This window comes from Gouania willdenowi, chromosome 16 (assembly GCF_900634775.1).
Source record: "Gouania willdenowi chromosome 16, fGouWil2.1, whole genome shotgun sequence".
Classification (NCBI taxonomy): domain Eukaryota; kingdom Metazoa; phylum Chordata; class Actinopteri; order Blenniiformes; family Gobiesocidae; genus Gouania; species Gouania willdenowi.
In genome coordinates, this window is record NC_041059.1 from 12610444 (window position 1) to 12638345 (window position 27902).

At 40.0% G+C, this 27902-nt stretch overlaps 1 protein-coding gene across 3 annotated transcripts; it reads left to right on the forward strand.

Moving 5' to 3' along the window:
• cacng8b (calcium channel, voltage-dependent, gamma subunit 8b) lies at positions 1 to 27266 on the forward strand. 3 transcript variants are annotated; one of them, XM_028470592.1, is made up of 7 exons: positions 1 to 529; positions 1293 to 1363; positions 16259 to 16542; positions 17143 to 17367; positions 23449 to 23532; positions 25160 to 25300; positions 25520 to 27266. In XM_028470592.1, the coding sequence occupies exons 4-7, from the start codon at positions 17145 to 17147 to the stop codon at positions 26314 to 26316; spliced, it is 1245 nt and encodes a 414-aa protein (XP_028326393.1). In that variant the 5' UTR covers positions 1 to 529; positions 1293 to 1363; positions 16259 to 16542; positions 17143 to 17144; the 3' UTR covers positions 26317 to 27266. The 3 variants fall into 3 exon arrangements, with proteins under 3 accessions (XP_028326393.1, XP_028326392.1, XP_028326394.1); XM_028470591.1 differs by lacking the exon at positions 1293 to 1363; XM_028470593.1 differs by lacking the exons at positions 1 to 529; positions 1293 to 1363; positions 16259 to 16542; positions 17143 to 17367 and adding an exon at positions 22723 to 23246.
• Positions 27267 to 27902: the final 636 nt, after the last annotated feature.

Here is a 27902-nt window from a genome sequence, read left to right on the forward strand (position 1 = left end):
GTCGTGATATTGTCTCACAGACGTGATTCTTTCCACATCCCGTCGTGTCTTCGTGGTCCACGTTAAAAGAGCGCGTTCGGCGGGATGCGACAAGTTGCGCGCTCAGTGTGTCAGAAATAGACAGAGGAGCAGTGCAGACACAGGCGAGCACGTTAACCAAGCCAGCGGACGGGAGGGAGGGGGGCGTGATCACCCCCCCGGTACACACACTCACATGAACACGCACACACACGCGCGCGCGCGCCGCATCCCGCACAGCCACCGTGAACAAATGCGCGCTCAGTGACGTGTCTGACATCAGGCTCTTATCTATAAGCTCGTTCCTGCCATCACACACTGACTTTCACGCATTGGAAGCTGAAAGTCCTTTATTTTATTTTCTAATTCTCACAAAATCTAGTCCCTCCCTTCTTTTTAATTATTTGTTTATTTATGTATTCATTTATTTATCCACTGGCTCCATAGAGACAGTCCACCCCTCCTCCATCTCTTCCATCGCGCTGTGGAGCTCTGAATTCAAACCCTGCAGGTAAGACCTCTGCTACATCCTTGACTTATACTGTAGCTTTGTTGGCTGTAGTTCTCTGTCATTTACAAAGCCACGTAGATTTGTTGCCCGTTTTCTGTAACTTAGCCCACTAGTGACTCATTAACTTGACTGCCAGAATGATGGCATTCTGAGGCCAGCTTTTCCCTTAAATGATGAAAGGGTCATTTTTCCCCATCTTTGTAGGACTGCACCGTCTATTATGTAAATGAAAGCCTTGTAACAGCTAATGCCCCCCCCCTGCATCCATCCATACCGTGCTGGGACCCTCATGTCTGTGCTGTTTGCTGAAATGGTTGCTGAGGATGAGGAGGGTGAACACACAGTGCGGGTGGATTTTCAATGTTCATCTCTGAGTTTTTTATTTATTTTTTACTCATTTATTTTACATATACCGGTGGTTTAATGCTCGGCGTCCATTTTCCACCATGTAGCCTATGCAGGGAACTATGTGAGGATGACAATGATGAAGATATGAATGTGTGTGTGTGTGTGTGTGTGTGTGTGTGTGTGTGTGTGTGTGTGTGTGTGTGTGTGTGTGTGTGTGTGTGTGTTGGATGCACCACATTCTGCATCACTATATAACACACAGCTCTCCTCAGCCTGTTTGAGTCTTGTCTGTTCAGCTCCTGCAGCAGCAGGACTTTCCTCAGTGCAGAGCCGACAACATGTCAACTCCGTGTTGAACCTCTGGCACATCATGCTATCTGATGATCTGCTCTGAGATTCAGTGTTTTTCATTCAGCAGTCAGCACACATGCAGTCTCCCTCCCCTCGCTGTCCAACCTGAGCTCTGACAGATCCACTAAGATCCAGGTAAAGGGCACCAAACATCTGGCAAACCCCATCAATCATTCACGTTTCAGCACAACTCACATCACATCTGGGTAAAGGTGACAGGAAATGTTTGGAACTGGAGATGCGATGGGAGTGAACACTGCAGCATTTAGGAATTACTGTTGCACTGTCAGCAAACAATGTCTAATGTTAGCTCTGAACCTTTTTACACTGATACTAATATGATCACCTGCAGACAAAGGCATTGTTTTATTCTTACATGATTTTTGGCAACTATTGCACTTGATTTAATTTTAGAGTGCTACATTTCTGCTGCATAGAAATTATATCTCAATTTAGGATTGTGAAGCTCAGATTAATAACAATCATTTGTTTAAAATTTTAATGTCGATTCACTTTTTCAGGGTTGTTACTTTTGAATCCATCCTCCAGCTTCCATCATTGTGCTACACATCAAATTGCACGTATATTAATTTAATGAATCCAACAACTAGGGCTGGGCGATATATCGAGTTTTCTATTTTGGCGATTGATATATATATATATATATATATATATATATATATATATATATATATATATATTATAGCTTATTTTGTTTAGGAGTCGCTGCTTTCGCTACTTCTCAGAACAGCCTGAGAAGCTCAGTTAGTTGGATTACTGAGTGCATAAACTTCCACACTAAATAACTCACTCACACGTGCTGTCCCTTATGGGAGAAAGAGCCCAAAATGGCACATTTTGTGCAAGTGTTTGTTAATAAATGTGCCTGTGTAGCATTTTGCATCAGCAAAGTACTGTAGATTGCTATTTTGAGAAGAAATGATGATACAAGTTTTGGTTCATATTGCCCAGCAATACCAACCATCTAACTCGGCTATTTTAAGACTGTGAGATGAAACCAGAAAGAAAAAAGCCACATTTTACAAGAGATCAGGTAAACTATCCCTCAAAATAAAGCATATCTAATATCGATGCTGAAATGTATACCTTTTAATGTTATTTATTTATATATTCTTTTGAGTCTCAAGTATACAGATGCTTGATTACTTTCCAATATGAATGAGTATTTTATTTTAAAATATATGGATGTAGAATACACCAAAGGGTCTATTTTAGTTTCAGAATTTATTACCTTTTTCTTTTTTACCACAATAATTAAGGGTTTTTCTTGGGTGGTGCGTCATTCTATTTCACTACAATAGATCAATCATCCATCCCTCTATCCACAATTGCTTTTTAGTTTGTCTAGACTACAATTCCATAATGCATTGCTGCTTCCAGGCAATGCACGTTTTATCCCTGAAACATCACCAGTCCTATACAGGGGCGTGATGTTGGGAAACAGACAGGCAAAAATGTATAGACACTGTTCAAAGAACAGATTCACAATCACCAATTAACCTGACATGTACACTCAGCCATAGCATTATAACCACTGACAGTTAAAGTGATTAACACTAATTACCTCTTTACCACAACACCTCCCAGTGGGTTGGATATAATGGGCTGTAAGCAAACATTTTGTTCTCAAAGTTATAGGATTGATGCAGAGAAAACAACCAACTGCACGGATCCAAGAAGTATGAATTGTGATGGCTTGATGACTTGGTTATTGGGTCTCTGGAGAGTCTAGCCAGGGGTGTTCCTTTCCCAAATTGGTCAGTATCATTCTACAGAAGTACAGTGAATGAGAAGAAAAGCAGTGAACCAGCAACATGGTCAGTTAAACCAATGAGTGCATTTGAAAAGTTAAGAAGCTAAGGCTGATTGATGGCTGTCAGTAAACACAGTGGTTAATTGTTGCATTCAGAGCTGAGAATGGGAGACATAATTTAATATTAGGCTTGAGGTGAGAATGATGCTGATTGATTGGATGTGTGTTATGTCCAGTGTTTGGAATAACAGCGTTTTTTTTGTCAGAAACGGGCTGTTACAACGCCGTTAATGTTACTGAATGTTAAATGCGGTGCGTTACATGCATTGATTGAATAAACTGTTATGCAAAAGCACCCCTGGCTTCATACGCAGCTGTAGTGAGGATTATGATTGGCTAAGGCGGCGCCATGTTTCATGGTAGCCAGTCAGAGCCAGTGTTTTTACACATGTGCCAGCACACGCGCCACACACACTACAGATTTGATGAAGCAGCAGAGATGGCGAGCGTGGAGCAGTCCGATGAAAAGTTGTCATTTTTAGGGTGGCGTTACAAACACTACTTTAAATTGATCGTGGTTCAAAGGCAAGAACGTGCATGTGAAGTGTTCATTACATCCAGGAGTGAAAACTGTCGACATCCGTTGTAAGCAACTCAAATTTAACGAAGCACCTCACAACGACACAAGCATCTAAAAAATCTGAATTCTTTGACATATAGAAACTTTTTCTTTTTTTTAACAGTAACGCAAATAGTTACTTTCCTTGTTAATGAGTTACTTTTATTATGGAGTAATTCAATTACTAACTTTTTTTTTCTTTTTGGATCAAGTAGTGAGTAAATATAACTAATTACTTTTTTAAAGTAATGTTCCTAACACTGGTTTTGTCCATTAGACATTTTAATGCCTTGAAACAATCCATGGAGCTAATTCTTCAGTGTTTTTTTGTAAAGGCCAGACCTTTAATCAGTAATCATCATGAGGACTATATCTGTCCCTCTTTGTCTCACCCCCTTTGCCCCTTTGATACACACTCAGGGCAGCGTGCGTATGCTCTTGGTGATCATCTATGAGGATATTGGATTTCTTTCACACTGCTCAGCTGGCTCTGAGATATAATGTTTAGATTGTAAGTTGACTCATTACAGTCTTTTTTTTTTTTTTACTGCCCTCTAAGGATTTACTTGTATTTCTACGGCTTTCAAATCACAATCATCAAAAGCTCAAATAATCCAGGGCAGTATAAAGTCAGTTCTCTAGCTTTCAAATTTTTTTTTGGCTCATTTTACCTTTCACTGTTTAACCCAAATTTTAACATCTTTTCAATAATCAGATTATTCCCGTAGAGGAGAGGCAATACTGAAAAGACCATCATGGGTCAAAGCAAAGTTCTTGGGATGCGCTTACTGCAGTTTTCTTTATGGTCAGTCTCTGAGCCACTAGCAATTGAACAATTGCTACAGATATTTCAAACTTGAGTGTATAGACACAATCATACTTTGTCGAGTGCAAAATAATACACCTTGAAATAATTACCCAAGTCTTTGGGTTGTTTTGGGGGTTTTTAAGACTTGTACTAGACACGATTTGTGACACACTGTCGACAAATCAGTCTGTGTGTAGGTGTGCAACATAGATCCATAGCATGCAAGCAACTTACGAGTTTGAAAGTCGTTTAAAGCAGATGAGGGGAAAAAAATGACTTAACGTTAGTTTCCCGATCCCGATAAGATCGTATTGGTTTTTGAAATTTAAAGATTAAATTGTGTTTAATTTTATTTCATTTATTTCAAGCGAATAGTGTGGCAAGAACAAAACAAAGTATAGGCTACACAATAATAATCACATACACTGTCGCTTGAAATGGAGTGGGGTGAAGAAAAACTTATTGAACCCCACCCTGATCTATCAAAGAATTAGTATAAACAAAATAGCTGCTTTCTATTCAATTTTCTCAAAAACTCTCTTTCAGAAACAGTATTATGGTTGCCCATGTGCAAAACCACACATACATACTGACACATATTATACAGATAATGGCACGGGTATCAATGATTTTCAAATACCAACAATGGTAATGGGATGAGAATACCACAAGGGTAAGTAACATCTAATCCAACTGTTCACACCACATGAATACAATCAAACCTCATTACCTTTGTATTGTGACTAGACATTTTGTTTGTAAAGACATTTGAAATAGAGAATGCTTTGACATTGCTTTAGTTCGATAATTTGTGTTTGACTATTTTTTAATCTAGGACGTATAAATAAAGCTAATGAAACACTGGGGGCATGGGGGACAGTGGTGTATAAGAGTCCATGGCTAAGCATCCTTGATTGATTTTAATGGATGTCTAGTGGTTTGCATGGCAGCTCTGTGGCTATTTGTTTGTGTGTGTGTGTGTGTGTGTGTGTGTGTGTGTGTGTGTGTGTGTGTGTGTGTGTGTGTGTTAGAGCGCTTGAATAGGTGACAAACTGTGAAACTGCTTGTGTATTCTAGTTTCACTATATATATATATATATATATATGTATAGGGGTAAGTGAAATGTGTAATGTGGGGTCTATTCCCATGTACTGTAATGTTGAAGGAAAATAACTCATTAGTAGACAAACAAAAGCCATTGGTTTGACAGCTTTGATGACTCACCCCTCAAATCAGCCATGACTAATGACAGGTGAGGTGAAAATCCTCGATGGGATATTGTTGGGACCAAATGAACTTTGGTCTAACAGTTGATGCAATGGTAAAACTGCAGGTCGTTGCAGAGAGGGTTTCTGGCATTAAAACCAATCAAGTCTAATAAAAAAATTGCAATGATTTTGTAGTAAGTAACAAAATAATCAAATAAAGCAAACAAATCTCATTATTTGATATTTGTTTCCAAAACCAAAATGAAAAAAAAACGGTCAAGCTCTTTTGCTACGGTACAGAAAACGAAAAACGAACACCTTTATCCTTTTCGCTTTAGCTGGTGTGGGGCACAGAACCTCTTAAGTGTTGCAGAACTAAAGATACCGCAGAATGTATAACGCTTCACTTCCGGGTCAAGTACTTCGGCCAATCAGTAATGGAGAAAACAAATAAAGGTGTCCGTGTTCCATTTTTTGTTTTCTGTACCAAAGCAAAAGATCTTGAATTTGAAAAACAAGGCATTTTCCGTTTTTTCATTTTGATTTAGGCAACAAATATCAAATAATGAGTGTTTTTTTCGTTTTTCAAGTTTTTGTTACATAATGAAATACGAATGAACGAATGATACACGGATTGTAGTGGTCCATGCAGTAATTAATGAATTCAATGCTAAGCCTACAGTTAAGATTCCAAACATTTATTGTGGGAAGGGCAGTGCGACAATGAAACCAGCTTCCATGATCTTCTCGTCTCCTATGTCAAGCTCTGGGTAAACTATCTCAGTGCCAAAGTGCCATGTCAAAATTAAGTTTGTTGGTTTACTTTAATAAATTGTTTTAATATTTTTTAAAAGAGACTAATTTCCACTTTAACGGGTACAAATTCATGCGCCACTCCCAGTGCCACACCCAGTCTCCCTTTACTGCTCCTACATATAACTTAAATACGGGACTGGTTGTGCCCCCTGCAGAATAATGGTTATCATTAACTGTCTGATAATATAGTGAAGTAATTACATATTGTCCCTTTGTGTCAAAGTATATATAATCACCTATAATCAGTTTTGAATAAGGAAACAATCTTAATTAAGGAGATGGATAACAATCATGGCATCCTCACTAATTATAGTAATAATCCAGAAATGGTGAATATAATAAGCTGAGTACACTCATACCATGTTGACCTTGTTTAAGGTAGAAGAACATATAATGTAACATTTCTTTCTTTCTATAAGACTAATATAAATACTTGCACAACCACAGCTATCAGGAACAAAAGCTGCTGAGGGGTTATTTGATTGAAACATGTCATAATACGGTGCCCAATGCACTGCAAAAGGAGACCATGTGTGATGGCCAGAAAACACCATTGATTATAGGATCACTGTCTTGACTTTAGGGTTGCTATCATTTTAACTGCGTTCTCTGCTCTAACCCAGTCATTTATTTCACCTCTGTTGCACTCACAGGACAGGATCAAACATGAACAATGGAGTCCTTTTAGTGGGAAAATATTTATAAATCCAATCGGCCATCTCACATTAGCTCCTCTGTCCAATGCTTGACTCCTAAGAATATGCAGGTCTTTATGTGTGCATGGTTGCACATATATCTAAGCGCTGGTTCATGTCTTCATGAGCATCGAGTCATTCAGAGTCACTTTATCTGGAGAGGCTCTTAGATCAAGGTGTTGCTGCCACAGGCACCTCAGGAAGCTCTGCTCTCACAGGCTTAGACTCAGTCACATGCAGTCTGAGGGACTTAATGGACTCTTCACGTAATGCTTAATGGCCCTTCACTTTTGCTTCTTGCTTTAAAGATGACCTGTTTTTATTTTTACTATCATCATTTTGACAGTTGTGGGCCTTTGAGGCCGCAGATTTATGTACATGCCAAAGGTTTGTTAGCAACTTCTTTTTTTCAGTGCACCTGTATGTCTCCTGCAGGTGTTGATGAATTCATGGGCATGGATGCAAACGTGTGTGTCTTATGTGTAGGCTTAGCAATGATCGCAGGGGTTCCACTTTTTCTCATGATTAAATCAATTCAATTCAGTTTTATCTATTTAGCACCTAATAACAACAAGGTCGTCTCGGGGCATTTATCATATGAAGAATGAAAAGATGTTTTAATTAAAAAAAAACAGTATTTTTACACGAGCAAGACTGGGTGACAATGCAGAGGAAAAATTCCCTTTTAACAGAACCAGACTCAGACAGGAATAGGAGAACAGAACAGGATAAAGAGAGAACCCCAGAGTATTTAAAGCTGAATGAACCCCAAATCAAAGATCAAAAACCATCAGCTCCAAAACCAGGACCTCTTGCATCATATACAGTATATGATCTTTTGATAGAGCTTGCAATTAAAATTCACTACAGGTATGCTTTAAGTCTACTACTGCTGTAAAAAACTCAAAATAGAACACACTTCTTGTATTTTTAGAGCAGCCGTCAGAAATATACCTTTTTTATATTATTTTTCAGCTCATGTCCTTCTCCATTACTACAGTCCTGGTTTTGCTGTTTTTGATCCCAGTTATATTCTACATGCTAAACAGCAAGTCATTGTGATTGCATTTTAATGTGTCGATGCAAAATTAGAAAATATTCTCTCCTTCCTACACAAAACCATCACCTCACGTGTTGAAAAACTTATTCAAGTTGCCATCATTTATTAAACAAGCCATTTAATGGTTGATTTATGCAATGAATAGCTAATGCAGCAGCTGCTACACAACTCAAAATTCCTGTGTGATTTATTGCTGCATTATTTGTACCATGACAATAAAGTGTGTGTTTATTGAGGGAAATGATACAATCATGAAATTAATCACACAGGTACATCTGAATTTATTCCTGAATTTTCTGAAAAATCAGGGCCTACCGCTGAAATGCCCCCTGCTGTTGATTCCTCTTAAAGCAAAGCCTTTGCTGAAGCTGCGCATCCCGCTGCAGATAATTGGCCTCTGGCTGGGCTGCAGTCCACAGAGGGTTGCAAACATACTATACAAGCATCACCGTGCGGGGTGAGTAATCTCTGGGATGCAACACGACAGCAAAAGGAGGAATGTGCTATTACTAGTCCCTAGCAATAATTAAATCTAACTGTTAAAGCATCTTTTCTAGGGTTTGCTTGTTAGGAAGGTGTTCTGTTGTCTGCCACTTATCCGGGTCGCGGAGGCAAAATCCTTAGCAGAGAAGCCCAGACAATCCTCTCCCCAGCCACTTTCATGAGCCCAGGGATCCCATGGTGTTCCCAGGCTAGCCGAGAGATATAGGGTGCGTTTACACCTACAGATGCATTTGCTTGGATAATCCACCTCGTTTGGGCGGTGTGAACATGAAAACAAAGTCTAAAGCGGATCAAACAGGCAAATTCCTGAGCAATTGTTTTTGCCAGTCTAGGAGCGTTTCCAATCGAAGCCTAGAGAGCGATTAGGAGCACCGTGAACACAACCACTCTCTGAGCAGATCAAACACAGGAAGTATCGTGATGATGTAGAGCTTGCAACATTTTGGGTGGTCAGAAGAGCAGGTGACGATGCAAAACAGGGTTTTAAAACCACCAAAAGTATGGCAACTTGTTGCTGTTCCATTGTTGAATGTTGAACAAACAAAGAAGGCGGAAGTTTCTGCGCACTAAGCGCTTGTTTTGACCCATTGTTGAGAGACTCTTCTTCAGGTTTCTGTTTGTCTGCCTAGAGAAGTCTCTACTCCAGTAACGGCCCCCTTAAGCGGTTAGCTCATGTAACTGCAGAAGAGGTGTGTTTTAAGCAGATCAGAAGTTGTGCTCTGAACGCAAACCGAGCTAAACCAAGGTGATAAAATTATTACCTATCCTCTGCCCATTCAGACCAAGTCCAGGACTAAACTGGTGTCAATGCACCCATAATCCCTCTAGCTTGTCCAGCCACCCTGCAGACAAAACTTGTTTCAGTCGCTTGCACACATAATCTCATTCTTTTGGTTATTATCCAAAGCCCATAACCTCATAGGTAAAGGTTGGCACAAAGATCAACCAGTAAACAGAGAGCATCACTTTCTAACTTAACTCTCTCTTCACTACGATGACTAGTTAAGGGTCTGCATCACTGCAGACGCAATGCCAATCCGGTAATCGATTTTCCACTCCATCCTACCCTCACTCATGAGCAAGATTCCAAGATTCTTGAACTCCTCCACCTGGAGCAAGACATCTCCCTTGACCTGGAGTTGGCAATCCACCATTTCCGACTGAGAACCATGGCCTCAGACTTGGAGGTGATGATCCTCTTCCCAGCTGCTTCACACTCAGCTGCAAACCGTTCCAGCAAAGTCTTTGAACGACGGGGCCAATAGGACAACATCACCTGCAAACAACATAGATGAAATCCTCTGACCCTCGAACTCAACTCATTCCAGAACCCAACCGCACCTGCATTCTGTCAATAAAAGGTGTGAACAGAACCTGTGACTGATAGACTCCAACCCTTCTTTTATTTAATTTATTTAATCTTATGCTTTTCTTTAGTGTGTAGATTTCCTATAATATATTTGAATGAAATAGACCACTATTTTTGTTCAATAAAAACTTTTTTCACTTAGCTATTGTGAATTTGGCTCACAAAACTTCTTTTATAGAGGATTTAAGGCTCCAAATCTGACAATTTTGTTCATGACATGGATATAACCAATTAATTGTCAACTGTTTACAAATTAAAAGCACTTCCTTTGCTTCTTATTGTTTTACTTTACATAAACCATATAGTTAAACTCTTCACCATCATCATCTTAGATTTTTTTTTAAATTTTTTTAGCAGACAACTGCTATACATGCATATTTAGAAGAGTTACTGCTGTATTTTGGTGTTTGTGCAGTCATACTAAAAAAAATTTCGAGATGAGATCATCTTAGAGAAAAATCTATAGATGTATCTTTGGAGAAAATGTAAACCCATTTTTCAAATGACTACTCTTCCATTAACGCTCTTTGAATCTGGCTGTAATTTGACATGAATATTCTATGAGCGAATGTCAAGAGCCTCTCAGAGACCTTTTTGAAAGGTGGAAACAAGTCATTTCAATGAATTTTTGGGAACATGGTACGTGCTATTTGGCGTGGAGACGTTCCGTGGGCTCGGCTGTAGTTCATCAGAACTTGTTTGTGCAGATGAGGCCAAGTTAGAGTAACTGTCACACAAACTTAAATGAAGAGAGGTTCATTTCTGGCCTTGCTTCGGCAAAAGTTGTTGTACATTGGTTTTAACAAACAGTAATGTGAACAACAATATTTATAGTTGTTCTGAAATTTACTACATTGATTGTATGTCGAAATAAAAATAAATTATGTAGCAACATGAGTGGCACTAGATCAATGACATACTGCAATGTGTTGCATATTATACTTTGAAAGTAACTTGAGAACATCTAGAGTAGGATAATATACTTTTTGTTTTGAGCAGTAATGTGATGTAGCTGTTAGCGTAGTGGCTCCGCCTCTCACCAAGGCAGGTCTGAATTGGAGTCTCGGGGTGTTCGTGGGATCTTTCTGTCTAAAATTTGCATTTTCTTCTTGTGCTTGCACAGATTTTCTTTATGGTTTCCTCCCACAGTTTAAAAACATGTGGGTTAGATCCAGTGGAGTCTCCAAATTGCTCGTAGGAGTAAATTGTGTATCAATGTGTTTGTCTCTGCGTGCTAACCAGGGTGTACTCAGGCTTTCACTACATATGAGCTGGGAGGCACCTCCGCAAAGCACTGTAAAATATTGTTCATTTAAGTCCCAATTTAAAGCTGCCTATTAAACTACTACATTTTGGTGTTTTTGTTTATGAACTATTGATGCAATTAGATAACCTATCATCTGCCAGTTTTGCAACTGCGCCAAAATCCCAACACGTTTCCCCAAGCAGTGAACAGATTGAACAGACCAAGCACAACTCTTGAGGTATCATTATGTCCCAAAGTTGACGAGTTTTTGTTTGTGTTCAAGGTCGTTTGGAAACCACATGAATGTTTTGTTTTTTTTAAAAGAAAGTCAATGTTTAGAGCAGAAGTAAACCAAAGGTTACAGATATGGCCTTGGGACTGGAAGAGTCAATACCCATAGTGGCAGGGGATTTGCATCACTTACCCACAACCTGATCACCACTGCAGGGCCCAAGCAGGACCTTTAACTCTGCATTTCTAAGGATAGTGAGCTGCTCTTTGGAGATCGGTCAAATGTAGAAAATATAGCCATTGTTTATAAGTAAAAATGTGTGTGACATTTTCAGAAAAATATTAATTTTAACAAATCCAATGCAGAGTATGTTCATGTATGAATTCATCAGTGAACTGCAATGAATGATACTCATAGAGATGAGTCATCTGATAGGAGTGAAGAGATGATGGGATTATACAGTATATGATAGAGACCTTACTCCTTTGTTCAAAAATAGCCTTTCCTTAGGGCCTCTGATTTTCTGTGACTGCGGAAAATGGACGAAAAAAAACGGAATTCACTTTTTGGAACAAAGAAAGCAACCTAACCCCCCGCCGTCCCCCCCCCCCCCCCCCCGCTCTTTATTTAAAATGGGGCATCAACATGACACGGAAATGCCTCACATGTATATTTTGGAAGAATATCACGCATTTACACATATTTTTTTCAGGTGAATGAATGTCTAGAAAATGTGACAAATATGTAATTTTCTGCCTTTATTAAGTTCAAGTTCTTGCACCACGTGTTATGTTTCGAGTAGTGACCATGCAATTCCGTCATTGAAAAAAAATGAATACAGGGCTTCATCGGAAGTGTGTTTTTAATGTGTTGTGATGAGCAAGCGGTTCAGATTATAATGAATGCATTCAAATCTGAAAAGGCACTGTTACAAAGACAGAATTGTTGGTGCATTGGTACAAAAGGTGATGAGTTCCTATGGTGACGTGTCAAAGTAGAAGCGTTGCACCTCCAATTACATGGCTGCGCTGGGTTTTGTGCAAAATGTGAGTGTGATTCACTGACTGGTGGTAATTAAAGGTTTCACGAACAATGTTTTGGGATCATGTCACACACTTCCATGGAATTTTTCCTGTTAAATGGGTGGCTGAGGGTCTAGTTTTGTGGGTAATGTCATTCGTAATGTCACCTGATTTTATCATATGTATCTAATAGCAACAGTAGTTGACTCTATTAACCCTATTTAGCAGGTTTGGTACGATTACAGAAGGTTTAGATAGCCAGTAAAGTTGTCTAAATGGGGAAAAATAATAAAACAGAAAAGTTTAAAGTAACGCAAATGTGACATGGAAATGGATATATCCTTAATAGAGATGAAAAAATCAGAGGCCCTGCTTCCTGTTTTTCAAAGATGGCCTCTTTCAAACTGCTCTCAAAACCATCTCCCATCTCTTGCCAGGAGTTGTACGTTGCCATCCTGTTTGTTTCAATGTCCTGTTTCTTTAGATGCAGATGAACGGCTGAGTCCTGACCTGAGGTGTGGGCTCTCCTGTGTTGGGTCATCCGTTGTAGTGCTTGTTTTGTTTCTAGAATGTACATGTCTGTGTACTCCTCATTGCATTGGACTGCATAGACTACATTGCTCTGTTTGTGATTGGAGTGTCTAGATTGTGTTGTTATCTGTGTCTCTGTATGTCAGGCCCGTCCTTGTCTTGTCAGAAACACTGACGCTGTCCAAAACCTATAAGAACGAGCTATCCCTGAATGTTACAGAGAGCTGTTATATATAAACTTTTAAAAGTGCAAACACTAGGCCCTTTTTTGGTAACTTACTGTATGTATGGTATAAATCCTGACCTTAAAGCAACATTTTATTTTTTGGCTCTGTTTCACATCTGAGCATTAGAATGACACAACTTTGGAAAAGATAAAAATCACCATTTAAAAAAAAAACATTATTATATACCATCCTTACACCACAATCAAAGCTTTGTGCTAAAGTGTTCCTTCCCTTTTCTGTTCTATTATAATTATTTTTATGCACACATTGCAATATAATCAGTAAAGTCTCACTTTTTCATTTACCTTCTCATCTCTTCTAGTCACATCGTACTTCATTCACTTTCCTTTGTTCCTTAATTTTAATTAATGATGGAAAATAGAAAAAATACTGATAATTAGGTGATAATTACGACCTCTTACACAGGGGAGCTTTTGCTAAGAGGAATTACAGAGAAGGGTATTGTTAAGGTCATGCAATAAATACTTTAGCCAAAGGCGACACGTACATGAACAGACACCCACAGCCTCTGTGTTTTAGGCCCTAAAGATTGTGTTCCCTTATGGAGATGAATTTTCCTCAGGGACATTTAAGAGGTTTATAGATTTTGAAGGTCATAGTACACACAGAGACAGAGACACACATATGTGTGTGTGTATGTGTATATGCAATGTACTGTATAATAATTTTTCCCTTGCTTTCTTCTAAGTATGCAGTCGTGTCAGTTGACAGGTCACATCAAAGGTCGACTCAATGCAGAGCTACAAGGCAATGTGTTAAACTGCAGGGAACTGAGGGGAACATTAATGGGAATTCAATAGGATGGACTCGACCCTATCTTAGATTCATTGAAGAGAGAATGTGTGCAGATACCCATAAAACAACACACAAGCTTGCTCGCACAGAACTGCACACCAGAATAGATCTCCTTCTATCTGAGTCAGCTTTTGCTTTTGGTCATACAATGCAAACAGCACGTAACCTATTTTGATCACAAAGCCATATTGCTGCATTAAATATTAACAGACTTGACAGTATTACATGTTATCTGTTAAATAATGGCTGTCCAACAATGAGACCTGTTTCATCTTGTCCTAAAATGTTTTTTCCAATGTTTACGAGACAACTTTGGCTACAATAATGGGTGTTTATTGGAACAATTGTGTATGCCTACTAACAAGCTTGTGTGTTCGTGCACGTCCATGCGTGTGCGTGTGTGTGTGTGTGAGAGAGAGAGCTGGAACATGTTGGTCATTCTGCAGGGTTTTTAGAGAACACTCGTCATTTCTTTCTTTTCTATCTTTCTGCTTTTCTCTTCCTTCCTGTGTCTCTCTCTCTCTCTATCTCCATCGCTCGCTGCCCCCCCCCCCCCCCCCCCCCCCCCCCCCAACCTCCCCCCGCCCTACTCTGTGCTGATCCAGACTTTGGAAGTCAATGTTGCTATGGTAACAATGTCGGGTTGGTCCACCCAACCTCCCCCCTCCTGCTACTCTTATTCAGGAGAGATGCAGCTCACTCGCTCTGAATTCATTCATTCTATACTCTCTAATACGGTCACTGCTTTAATTACACTTAATATTTCTGCTCCCTAACAATGCTTCTGACATGAAACATTTCTAGGTGTAATATGCTACTTTGCAGGCAGAAGTTGTCAAACGAGCAAACACATCGAGTGCTTCATGTAGGCCTTGGATGATGTAGTAAATGGCTGTTGTTAAAGAGTAACTAAACCCAAAAACCACCTTTTTTTCTGCAAAAAACAAATGTACTTGGGTATGAAGTATTGTTGTAATGTTGATTGATTCTTACCTAACACTTGACATTTTAGTCAAAGTATTTCAATTTGGCAAATTTTGTTGTAAGAGTGACTGCCCTCAATGGATTGAAAATCTGAGTGTTGCAATCAAATATTGCTACAGGCTGAGAATGGTGGTTTATGACATTTTAATGTCTTTTTATGTCCGTAATGTTGGCCCCGCCCCTTCTATAAAAACAAGTACCTGTCGGCTCTAAAATCTGTGGCCAGTAGATTAGTTTGACAGAATTGTGAATAGAGAGGTGTGATGAGTATTGAGTAGGTAGTTAGCATAGCATAGATTGTTATTTGGAGACTTTCTAGTATAGACTGGGTGTGTCTTAGCGGCTTCAGGAGCCCCGCCCATATTCAGGACATTTTTTGAATTGCCAGCCTAGATGCACATCAGCCAAAACCTTGGGGTTCAATTACTCTTAAAATTCTTTATGTCAGTTTATAATTGGAGCATGTGGCAAAAAAGTGATTCAACCTTAGAGCAACTGCTTTAGTGGTCTCTTTATGGGAAAGAAATAAAGTTTCTGACTACTTCAATGCAACAATGCACATGCTTTCTTATGCACAACCAATCAACCAAATCAACCTGTAAATCATATAATTTGCTCAGATCCAGAATTTCAAATGAAAGTAGATCATTTCAGATGATTATTTAAGCCATTCTGAGAGGCCACTTGGCATGTCCATCAGAAAGAAGTTCAACCCCATGGACCGTTTTTTCTGAGTGCAGCTGCACAGCAGAAAGCAAAGAGAGCTTGAGCGCGCTCTTTGATGGGAGTTGTCTCTTTTCATTCACCGCAAATAATCGGCTCATTAGTGAATGACACATCACTGTTACTCTGCCAGTGTGCCACTTAATATGCTAACAGTGGTATGCATGCCAGTGATGGCTGACTCAAGAAGGGTTTGGCCGTTTTGGGCTAAGTTTACCAAAAACACAACATTTAAATAATACGATGAATTTATCAGGAACAGGAAGAACATTGAGTCTTGTTTTTGTCATGTATACCCACTGTTGTCAATAATGATCCCTACTAGCTGGAATTTGCCTTTTTTAAATTAAAAAAAGCAATACTAATATGCTCGGTCATCTGTTTCCTGGCGTTAGGTGACCAATCACAATGGGTTTTCCTCTCCAAGTCGTCTGCTAACAGCAGAGAGCAGGACAACCGTCCACCACCTCAACCAGCACCAAGGTTTCAGGGAGATCATAAGTAAGGAAGAGAGAGAACGCAATCACAAGAAAACAGGAAGCACACGCACAAGAAGAAGAGAGGGAGCAGGTGAAGACAGTCGATGGATGCTGTCCGGATTGAGGGGGCAGCAAGTTCTTCACTGACGAGGAAAAGAAAGATTTCAAAATTGAGTCGAAGGATAGAAACACGCCATCAGGTAGGTCTTTGTCAAAACACACATGCCCCTTTATCCTTTTTTTGCTTGTGACTCTCTTTATTTGTATCAAATGGATGGAATGATATCAAAGCTTCCAGGAGTCCCGAGCCAACTGTAAAACTCCCACTGGGCTAGGTCATTGGGACAAGCTCTAAGTGAATTATGTAATTCTATTTGCTTGAAAGCCTACATAAATATGTTTATGTTAAAACTGCACCCACATTACCTAACAAATGTAAAGCTGTGCAAGGTGACCCTATGTTTGATCTACTGTGTGTATGTGTTTGTGGATTCGTTCCCCGTGCTGTTCATTGAACGAGGGAGAACCGTGTCAGCCTCATGAATATGGAGTTTGAGAGGGTGTGATCTGTTGTGCCTTACATCAATTCTGTCTTGTTAAGCAAAGTCAGCAGAGTCATCAAACTTTCCTCCAAGGACATATCATTGAGCCACTTAAGCACCTCCCACCTCTGCCTCCTGCAGGTGCCCCTCACGTCAAAGTGCCCTTTTTTTTTAATCTAACTGCACTCAGTTTTCCTTTGTTCTCTGATCTGCTCTCCTGTTGTTTGTCTTTACACCTGTTCTTGTTCTCTTTTGAAGGCATGGTGTGTGAGAAGGGGATCCAGATCCTTCTCACCACCGTGGGGGCATTTGCCTCCTTCGGCCTGATGACGGTAGCAATAGGGACGGACTACTGGCTGTATTCCCGTGCCCTCATCTGCAACAGCACAGCCAACGTCAGCCAGGATGACCCCCACAACAAAGATAAAAAGGACCCCGGGGCACTCACCCACTCTGGGCTGTGGAGAATATGCTGCCTGGAAGGTAAACATTGAGCTAGGGGAAAAATTTGTGACCCAAAGGTGTGACAGGAAATGTCCTCGTAATTTAGCAAATCACACCTTTAACTAGATGCCTTTAGAACTTTACGGGTTTGACGTTTAACACGCAAAGGAAGAAGCATAAACAAGATAGTGATCACGTTTTTAAGTGTTTTTTTGGCTCTTGTTCAAAAACGGAAGAATGAAGATGTAAAATGAAAGGCTCTGACTGTTGGATCATTTCCATGTAATCTTTTTAATGATATTTCTGTGTTAAGTCTCTGCTGTTATCATACATCGATGAGAAGGAAGACCAGCAAACCACTCTGACCAAAACTCAAGGGCCTAAACATGGAATGGATGATGCTGGCATATCACAGGAAACATTGAACAATGTTTGTTGGAGAAACCATGCTTGTTTTTGAAACTTTAGACGTTTTAAATGTAAGTTAAAGACAGCATGGTTTTTTAGATTATTCTTCTGCCTCCCTGGAGGAAAGCCTTTGGTTTGATTCGCTTGGGAATCTTTCTGTTTGGCTGTTCTATGCCTAGATTGGGAGCCTCGAAATTCCCAGTTGGAGTGAATGAATGTGTTAATGTGATGCTTATTGATATGTGTTGGCCCTGTGACAGGACAGACAGTGCTGATTTGGGTGTGCCCACATTGTGCCTGATGTAAGGTGGAGAGGCAGCAGGAGTGTCTAACTTGGGTACTAAAAGGTCACATTGATGTTTCCGTAATTTATTTAAATGTGATAAAGTTTCCATGCAGCTCTGCCGAGGGCCTTAGTTTGAAGTACCGTGAACTGGGGTTGAACAGGAATTGAACTGTTAAGGAAAGATTCCTTGATCCAGGGTCATAATTGCTCATTAACAAAAGGAATCACCATCATGAACCCAATTCATTAATGTTTGTTAGACCAAGCCATTTTGACAGGAAATCAAACTTTTATTATTTGAACATGAATTTATTACACTGAAGCATAACAATCCCTTTAAAACATATCATTAATCTTTTTTTATTATTCCTGCTTTGGTTCAATTGCGTCAAGTGTTAGGCAAACGCTTGTGATCATCAACTGAGTCTTCGTTTTTAATGGAAAAAGAGGCATAAACTGGCAGAATCCCACTCTCAATCCTCAGCTTGTCACTGCAACACAAGCTGCTAATTCATTATACATTGCTCTGCCTGGCTGACACTCAACAGTAAGGGCTGGGTAGGAGGTAATAGTGAAGCAGCTACTGCCAATGGGGCGATGTGAGGGAGCGATCTGAGCCTTTGCTCACATACAGTCAGAAGGAAGCTTTTCTGTCCCTGAGAAAACCTCTTGGCTCATTTTAAAAAGAATCTCCCTTCCTGGTTCACTCATTGTGCAAAGCTAATTTGCTGGTTTGTCCTCATCTCGTAGCTTCCTGATAGCAAAGCAGCCAATTAGAGATAAGCTTTAGCCCTTGCCGCTTTGCTGCATTGCACCCCCACCCACTTTTTTCTTCTGCCAGACTCTCTTGGTTTCACCTCTTGCCATCCCTTTGCTTCTCTTTACAAACATTAAATTGTGTCTTCTTTAGATTATCTGCATCATTTCCTCCTTTCTCTTCACTCATTTCTCTTAACTTTGAGGCAGAATAAAGCTGTCAGTGTCTTGGCATGGCTCAGAGGTCGAGCTTCCTTGATGTCTTGGGAGTATTGAGCCAATGTGGGTGCTCAGTAGTCATGCAGTGATGCAGTGAGGTGTAGCCAGACTAGAAATGCAGAACATGCTAGCTCTAAAAGATTGATGCCTGTGGAAGATGGGCACATTATGCTGTGGACAGAGACGTGTCTTTTCTGCCTTCTGCAGGTTTATTCTGGGTGGGCTCAGGTGGGAAGTATTGTACTTTTTCTGCTGTATCTTTTAAGAAAGTTACTCATGTGTTTGTTGGATCAGATTTGCCACTAAAAATGTCCTTTTTTCCCTGCTCTGCCCGAGGTATCTGTTTATTATAAAAATGTGATTGTCTGTTATGAGGGCATTCGTGTCAGCCTTTAGAATAATGACCAATCTGAGCATTAATGCAGGAAAGAACAAAATGTTTCCGTTGTTTTTTCCTTTTACCTCCGCAAAGAGGTATTATATTCACTTGCGGCTTCGTTGTTTGTTTCTCTGTTGGCACGATTATGTCAAAAGTACTTAACAGTTTTTTATAAAGTTTTTACCAAAGAAAAACCTTAGCCAATGGAAGATTAATTACATTTTGGAGGGGATCTGGATCAATATCCGGATTCTGGATCAGTTTCAAAGCTCCAAAAATCCCTGTCTCTCATTATTAACAAAACTTTAAAAAATCATATCTCAGTTAATAATCACCCAATCGTTTTGAAATTTGACTCAGCTATGTCGGGTTGGTTCTTCAATTACCCCAATGAGTTTCATCCAAATAACAATTTCACTCATGTTCTTTAGGTGAAGAAAGCTGTTTTTGTAGCTGATTTAATCGGACTGCTGAATGTCAGATCCGAGTAAATCAGAACACCAAGGTTTCACAGTTGTTCTTGTAGCTTTTAGAGACCAAGATTCAAGGTGCTTGCTGACAGCAGTCCTTTTTTCCCTGTTACCAAAGACAATAACCTCCATCTTGTCATGATTTACAGTAGTTGAAGGAAGTTTTCACTCATTCAGCAGTTTACCTTTTCTAAGCAGTCACACAACACCTCAATGGGACCATAGTCATCTGGGTTCAGTGATAGATTTAGTTGTGTGTCATCTGCATAGCTCTGATCATCAAACTTAAAGGGGACATATCATGCTAAATCCACTTTTTTAGCACTTAAATGCATTTTGTTGTATATTTAGAGTGTTTAGAAGTACAGAAAAAATCAAATTAGTCTCTTCAGGTGCTCCGTTGATATCTTTATATTATGTTTTGGTCACATTTTTCAATCTGTTTCGATTTTTCTATTCTCTATTACGTTTTTTGAACTATTACGTCACAGTATTTGCGGCGGAACTTCCAAATTAAGACATCGACTCCAGGCCCAACACTTCGAGCAATCCGCCATTTTTATTTCTCGCTGTGATTTTGTAGTCCAAGCTCAAGGATGTTGAAGTTACGAGAGGAGAAATCAAAAATGTTTGGTTGTTGGATGTAGTAACCCACACGCTTCATTACAATGTCTCCCAGCATCAGAACCTTTTCTAAGTGCCTGGTTGAGTTTTATTTTTCATGGAAATGGACCCACATCTGTGGGTAAGGTCATTTTTGTGTGCGCGAAGCACTTCAAGTATGACCGCTTCTGCAACCTCCGCCAGTATAAAGAAGGATTTGCCGAAAGACTTTGTCTGATTAAGGGGTCAATTCCTTCTATCTTTGGAGACGACGAACAGAGCACTTCGGTAAGCTGTAAATAACGCTAAAAAGTGTGATGATAAAACGTCCCTGTCATTGTTTTGCTAGCATTAACAGTTGCACCGTCTTCATATGTTAGCGCTGTGTGCTCGTTTTAGATCCTTGATGATATGGCCTACGTGATTTAATTTAAGTCTAAAGTTTTCATTAGTCATTTCATTTTGCCGTTTTTGTCTCCGAAAAGACTGTATTAAAATGTATTTTGTGACGTTAGCTTGGCGCTAGCTTTAACTCGGTGCTTGTGTTAGCTCACTTGTTAGGGTTCTGCAGGTTCATAATCTTTTTCATTTTCATCTCTCTCCGCCGGGTCAGACTCTGGCTGTAACATGTAAAGCTGGATGGACAAGTCTTCCATTGTTGACATTTTGTAAATAACCTCTGAATAAAAAGTTTATGCGCCGCTACATAGCCGTATCTCTTCTATCAAACTACAAAAATGTCCGAGCAGGGTGGAGTTGAACCGAGAGGGGGCGGGGTATGAAGTGTCTCATTTGCATTTAAAGAGACCGCACCAAAACAAGTTGCTCTCAGAAGCACATCAGAAAAGGGGTAGAAAAGGGGTCTGTGGAGCTATAATAATGAGGAATTCAGACCCAAGCATTGAAGTTCTGCTTTATATAGACCACAACTGCATGATTTATATCTAAAAAGGAAGGATTTAAAACCATGATATGTCCCCTTTAAAGCTCTGTAAAATGTTACCTAAAGGAAGCATATAATGGCTGAACAGAAGGGGTCCAAGAACAGAGACCTGAGTAACCCCACAGGACATTGTTAATCTGTCTGAAGTGTTCAATGCTCCTCCAGGTGGGACTTAAACCAGCACGGTGCTGAAATTTATCAAATATTCTTTTGAAGGAAAAGAATGGACTCAGTTGGTTGAAGACCCCCTTTCTCAAGGTTGGTGATTGGTCTATAGTTAGCCAGTATAGAGGCACCCAGTGTTCTCTTTTTAGTAGAGGTTTCACAGCAGCTACTTTCAGGGATTTTGCTAAGGTACCTGACTGAAATGAGCAGTTGATTAGCTGAGAAAAAATTGTCACAATTGACTTTACAACAGTTTTAAAGCAGTTAAAGAAGGTTGTAAGTTGAAAGGTAATTTTTAAGTTTCCGGATCCTTTGATGCAAGAAGCAATGCATGGATTTAGTCGTCTCCCTTTGTGAGATAGACCATTCATGTTGCAATAACCCCAAGAGGTTACCTATCAAAGATAAGTCATCACAATAAAGATGTGCTTTTTCAACAATTCATCATCAACATCTGAGGAGTTTAAACTGTCAAGAGGTTAAAACAGTAAGCACAGATGTCTTGTTCTGTTTTTCCTACCCAATTATTGTACAGAGCTAAAAACAGCTGCTGTCGTGAGTAGCGGGTGTTGTAAAAAATAAAACCTTGGACGACCGTCTCGAAAGTTGTATGAAAGCAGATGTGTGAAGGACTTAGAATGATGCTGTTGTGAATGAAAAATACACTTTTTAGGTCAGTCTCATTTGGACAGGAGTGAAGAAATTAGTCTACAAAAGCAGTACAAACAAATATATGTGAGAAGATGAGTGTTACAGGATGGAATTATAAGCTAACCCCCAATTTCAACTGGATGCGTAACTTCTGCGTAACAGCACCATTGACATTCTAGTCAATGTGTCAATTTCCACCGCAGACGTATGTGGTCTGTCATGGCTGCGCAACAACTCCGTCAGTCCAGAGCGCTCCGCAACAAATACACAGCGCTTCTATTTTAGCCAGACGCCGGAGCAATGATGCATAAATTCAGCAAAGATAAGCTTGTGTGGGACAGGAAGTAGTGCACAGACACAGAATACAACTTGCAGTTTATTTTCAAAATAAAATACTCCGTATTGAAGACAGTTTCCATCTAGTTTTCGACCCGCTTGCTCATATTAATATTGTACTTATCCATGGTAAAATCACAATAATCTGCACAAAATCTACACAGTAGGACCGAGTTTTTTTCTGGTTCTCTCGAAGGACACAATGAACTTTCTCTATAGCATTGTGGTTCTCTTTGTATTTTCTACAACTCACTATATCGTGCGGTTACATGTGAATTAGCGAGATCTCCTTATTCCTTGCTGCAACAATCACACATGACAGACGGAGGCGGTGGGGATTGACGGACAGCAAATTATGCAGTTACGCAGCGAGAGACATTACGGAATAGTTACGCATCCAGTGGAAGTCCGGGGCAAGGCTGGTGTGATGGCTCCAATTCTGATCGATGAGGATGGAATAATTCATCGTCCTTTTTTTTTTTTTTACCCCCATCTGTTTCTTTACAGACTAACCTGTGGAAAGATCAGGGCTGTGAGAACAAGGCCAGCCCACTCCACATCTGTCCGTCTCCCCTTCCATCTGTGTCTCTTCATCCCATCACACATTTCTCAAAAAGTTGTGCTGTAACCGTCCTGCATCCGTCTCTCCGTCCGTCTGTCTGTCAAACTGCCAGACCCCAATGGGTAGTTATGTGTTTGCCAGTGAGCCTGCATACTTTCTATAGGTGTAATGGTCTATACACAATGTTAATAACATCATTTTATCATTATGCTTTCATTCAAAGAAATTTTCAAAGAAGACATAACTTTCTCATTAGTCACTGTGTCCTGATTGCTGCTGTTCTGTCTTTTTACCATCAACTCACTGGAGTCTGATCACAGGATTGTTTCTGGTCTGTTGCAGGAGTAAAGAGAGGTGTGTGTTCACAGATTAACCACTTTCCAGAAGATGCAGACTTTGACCATGATGGGGCAGAGTACGTCCTACGTAAGTCATTACCCGCAGTAAACAGGACAAAGATTGTGTGAACAGCATTATTACATAATAGGAAAAATAAATTAAAAGTAAGACAAAAAGCCCACTGTATTATGTATTTGTTTCTGTAATAATCTAATGTTTTTTTGACACATGACAATGTACAAAGTCAAGAAAGATGGTGCGCCCTAGTTTGGACCGATTGCCCTCCAGTAATGTTTTTCTGTTCCATGATGTACTGCATGCATACATAAACAAAAGCTCGTGCTCTATTTACAGTGTTGCAGAGGCATTTTGCTGGCATTTCAGTGGCATTTCCTCTCCTATGGCCTAGTTGTCTTAGATTGGATAGGAGTGTGTGTGCGTGCATGGTTGCGTGTGTGTGCTTGCGTGCGTTTGTGTGTGTTTGTGTTCTGAAAGATTTGAATGCCAGTTTTATTCAGTTTGTGTGACCAGAATGGAGTGATAGATTCCCCTCCACCCTTGAGTATGTTTTTAAGGTGTCTAAGGTTTTCTGATGTTACCATGTTGCCTTTCTTAACCAATCGCACCGTGTTAGTTGGTGTACCTTTGTATTAGCAGCTAGTTTGATGTCTAGGTTGGTAACAGATCTTTATTTAAATGCCATTGTGGCATTTTTTTTTGACAAAGAGAATCGAGAAGAAAACATTTAGTTTAATCTATTTCTGAGGTTGCATGGTTTCATAAGCTGCAGCTGTGTTTCTGCTGTTTCAAAAGACGCCTCTAAAGATGCGCACGTGTTGACAGTTGTTGTCACATTTTGACTGGCTAAGTCACGGTGATAATGATGATCTCTATAAACATATGAAATGCATAGCTTTTAAACTATATATTTGAGAGGTTGAATCCTCTCCAGATTTTGTTGCCTCAGATCATTTTGATTTGAATCAACTGAAAGTAGAATAATTTATTAAGAAAAAAACAGGATAAGTCACTAATATTTTCAAATGTGTAGCAAAAAATAAAAAATAAAAAAAATGGGAAAATACAACAGTGACTGAATTCCTGTGGGTTGAAGAATGGCTTGGCTTGACTGTTTTTCCATTTTAGCTGGAGTAAAATAAATCATGATCAGGGTGTAGAGCCATAAAGAATTCCTTCACATTCCTTCATTAAAGTGTTTTAAATGTTTTCACTTAGTTATAGTCTTTTGACCAAAACGCAACTTAGTTTTAGTCAAAACTAAGAACTCAGAACTATTCCAGTTATAGTCTAGTTTTAGTGAACTAAATGGCATTATCATTTTAGTCAACTAAGTCTGTTACAGAAATTGCGGACTGAAATATAAAGCATAGGAGTTTACTAATTTTTATAGATTTATTTACGATTGATTAACCTGATATGGGATGGTATCAATGTTTGTAAATACACACTTACAGATTGTATGTGATCAATGTGTAAGAAGTTGAACACATGATCACATGAGTTCTGATGGGATTTAGTGTCATGTGACGAAATGATAGATTTGTTTCTATTCGTAGTTTTTGGTAACATGTATTTTCTTTTGTTAGTCATAGTCTAGTTATTGCCACTTAAAAAAAAAAAAAACATTTTTAGTCGACAAAATTAACTCTGCTTGTGTGTCTTCTTGTTTTCTGTTGCTCTCCTGTGTGTTTAGGGGTTGTCAGGGCTTCCAACATATTTCCAATCCTCAGTGCCATCCTGCTGCTGATGGGAGGGGTTTGTATTGCTGCTAGTCGTCTTTATAAGAGCAAAAGGAATATCATCCTTGGGGCTGGAATCCTTTTTGTAGCTGCAGGTAACTGAGGAGCATCAAATCTGAGTTTTTGTATGTGCTACTATAGCAGCTTATGTTAATGATGACAGTGAAAATAACAGCTTTTTTAATGCATGCAGAAGAGTTTGGCATGGTTTATATTATATGCTTATTTGATATCTTCTCACTTTGTTGTCTTTTTTGGCAATGCACACATTTGCCTAGCTGCATTTTCAATCCTACCTTTCTTCTTTTTAACAGGTCTCAGCAACATTATTGGTGTGATCGTCTACATCTCTGCTGCACTGGGCGACATTTCTCCAAAGAAGGATGAGGACAAGAAGTGGCAGTACTCCTATGGTTGGTCCTTCTACTTTGGAGGCCTGTCCTTCATCATGGCTGAGATGGTGGGCGTATTGGCTGTCAACATCTACATTGAGAAGAACAAGGAGCTTCGCTGCCGCTCTCGTACCGACATTTTCAAGAGCACCACCCACGCTATGCTCCGCCTACCCAGCTATCGCTTCCGTCGCCGTTCCCGCTCCTCGTCCCGGTCCACCGATCCATCCCGCTCCCGTGACCCCTCGCCTGTAGGCGGAGGGGGGAAGAACTTTGGCCTTCCTCCTTCTGCACTGCTCTCACAGGGGCCCATTTCTGTGTCCACTTTACCTAACCCTCACTCCCGATCCCACACGGCCCTGGCTGGAGGAGACATCTCTCTCTACACTTTGTCCCGTGACCCCAAACTAGGTGCTTTGCCTCCGATGTATGGAACGGTGGACAGAGCCACCCTCTACCAGCTCCACAACTGCTTCCCAAAGGATGGAGGGGGAGGAGGGGGAGTGATGATGAGTGGTACCCTCCCTTCACTGAAGTCCCACAATCCCTCCAACTCTTCTAACTCCAATGCACCAATGGCCAACTCTGTGGGCTCCGGCCCTCCACCCTTCACCTCATCCACTGTAGACAGGGAGCGAGGGATGGGGACCCTAGACAGGCTAAAGGGAGACAGGGAGAGCAACTCTAACACCCTAAATAGGAAAACAACGCCAGTCTAGAGAAACCTGACTATGACAGAAAGAAGCAAGGAAGAAGAGTGTGGATAAAGGGTAATATTAAGGAAGAGGATGATGTGAAGGGCTGTGTTTGGAAATCCGTAGGAACAATGGCAAACAGGTGAAACACTCCCTCCGTGTTCTCTGTTATTTGGTCTAATCGGTCTCACAGAGAAAAGAAAAGTAATAACAGAACCATAAAAACAACAACAATGAACTTTCACAATAAAACTATTTTGATATTTTGATGTGCTAGAAATGATTTATTTTAATAATGACCAATCGCAATTAACCTCGGGCTACTATGAAAACAGGTTCTTTTTGTGCAATATTACAGGTGATTTAGCCAGATTGTCATTAATGTCAAATTGTTGTTGTGACTATTCTTCAAGCGTTATTACAGCCCGTGTTTGCAAAAGGCTTCGGTCGGAATGAAATGATAGTTATCGTCTATTTTCCACTCTTATTTTAGATCCATGTGACTTTAACTGTGAGTTTCTTCCATGCAGTGCCACTGGGATCTTCAGTGAGCTGCGTGTAACTGTGTCAAAGTGTCAAGCATGAGTGTGCACAATATGTGGGAGAATGGGAGGCTGTGTTATTTTTTTGATAAACCCAAAATGTAATTTTCATTTATGATATAAAGTCAGATGTGAATACTGTAAATCGTCTTCCAATATTGATTCTGAACAAAATGCAACAACAACAAAAATGTGAGAGTCCGAGACGACTGATGGACGTCATTGTTCTTTTGAGTCTTCGACGGGCTTTTTGTTTGTCTTCTTTCCATTCTAATCAGTGTTAACAGTAGTACTTGTACCTCTAGTCGTGTTAACGATGTTTGTTCTTGGGCATTAACAGAAACCTCTGAGCAGAGGATGCAGAATAAAAGAGAGGCAGAATATTACATTTGTACAGATTCAGGAAAAGGTGGCTACCTGAGCAGAAAAAAAAGACGTCTTTTTTTATGAAAAAGCCCCAAAGTTACTCATGCAATTCATCATTTGCAGTGGCAAAAAAAACTCAACCTATAATATTTAAGTGTTTGTTAAAATGTCCCAGGAGACTAAAAGCTTTTGAAGTCAAATACATACATACATTGTAATTTATGCATTTGTACAGTCTATAAAATGTTTTTTCGGGATCACTCTTTACAATGGAGCTGGACTTGGGGCATGTTTGTCCTCAGTGCCTCCAAGGACTTGTGGTTTTGTCCTGCAGCATCATACCTGCCCCCTCCCCTTCTTGCCTATATTTAATCACAGGATTAGCGTTTATCACATCACCAGTGACAGCTTCATGGCCGGTGGTGACCTCGCAACCTCTCCTACGATTCTTTTAACAGTGCTTCCCTTAAGTCTGAACCCTGACCTGTTATGTGGACGAGAATGTAAACACATGCTGCCCCATCCCCCTCCTCCCCCCCTCGACTCCTCACCGCCATTGCCACCATCATCCAATCTGTCTCGAGTGACTGCAGATTCAGGATGAAACCGACGGATGCACCTGCTTCATGAAAACAAAGGATGAAACAAAACAATAACGCTTCCAGATTCTCAACAATTTAATTTCTCTATTTTTTTGTTTTG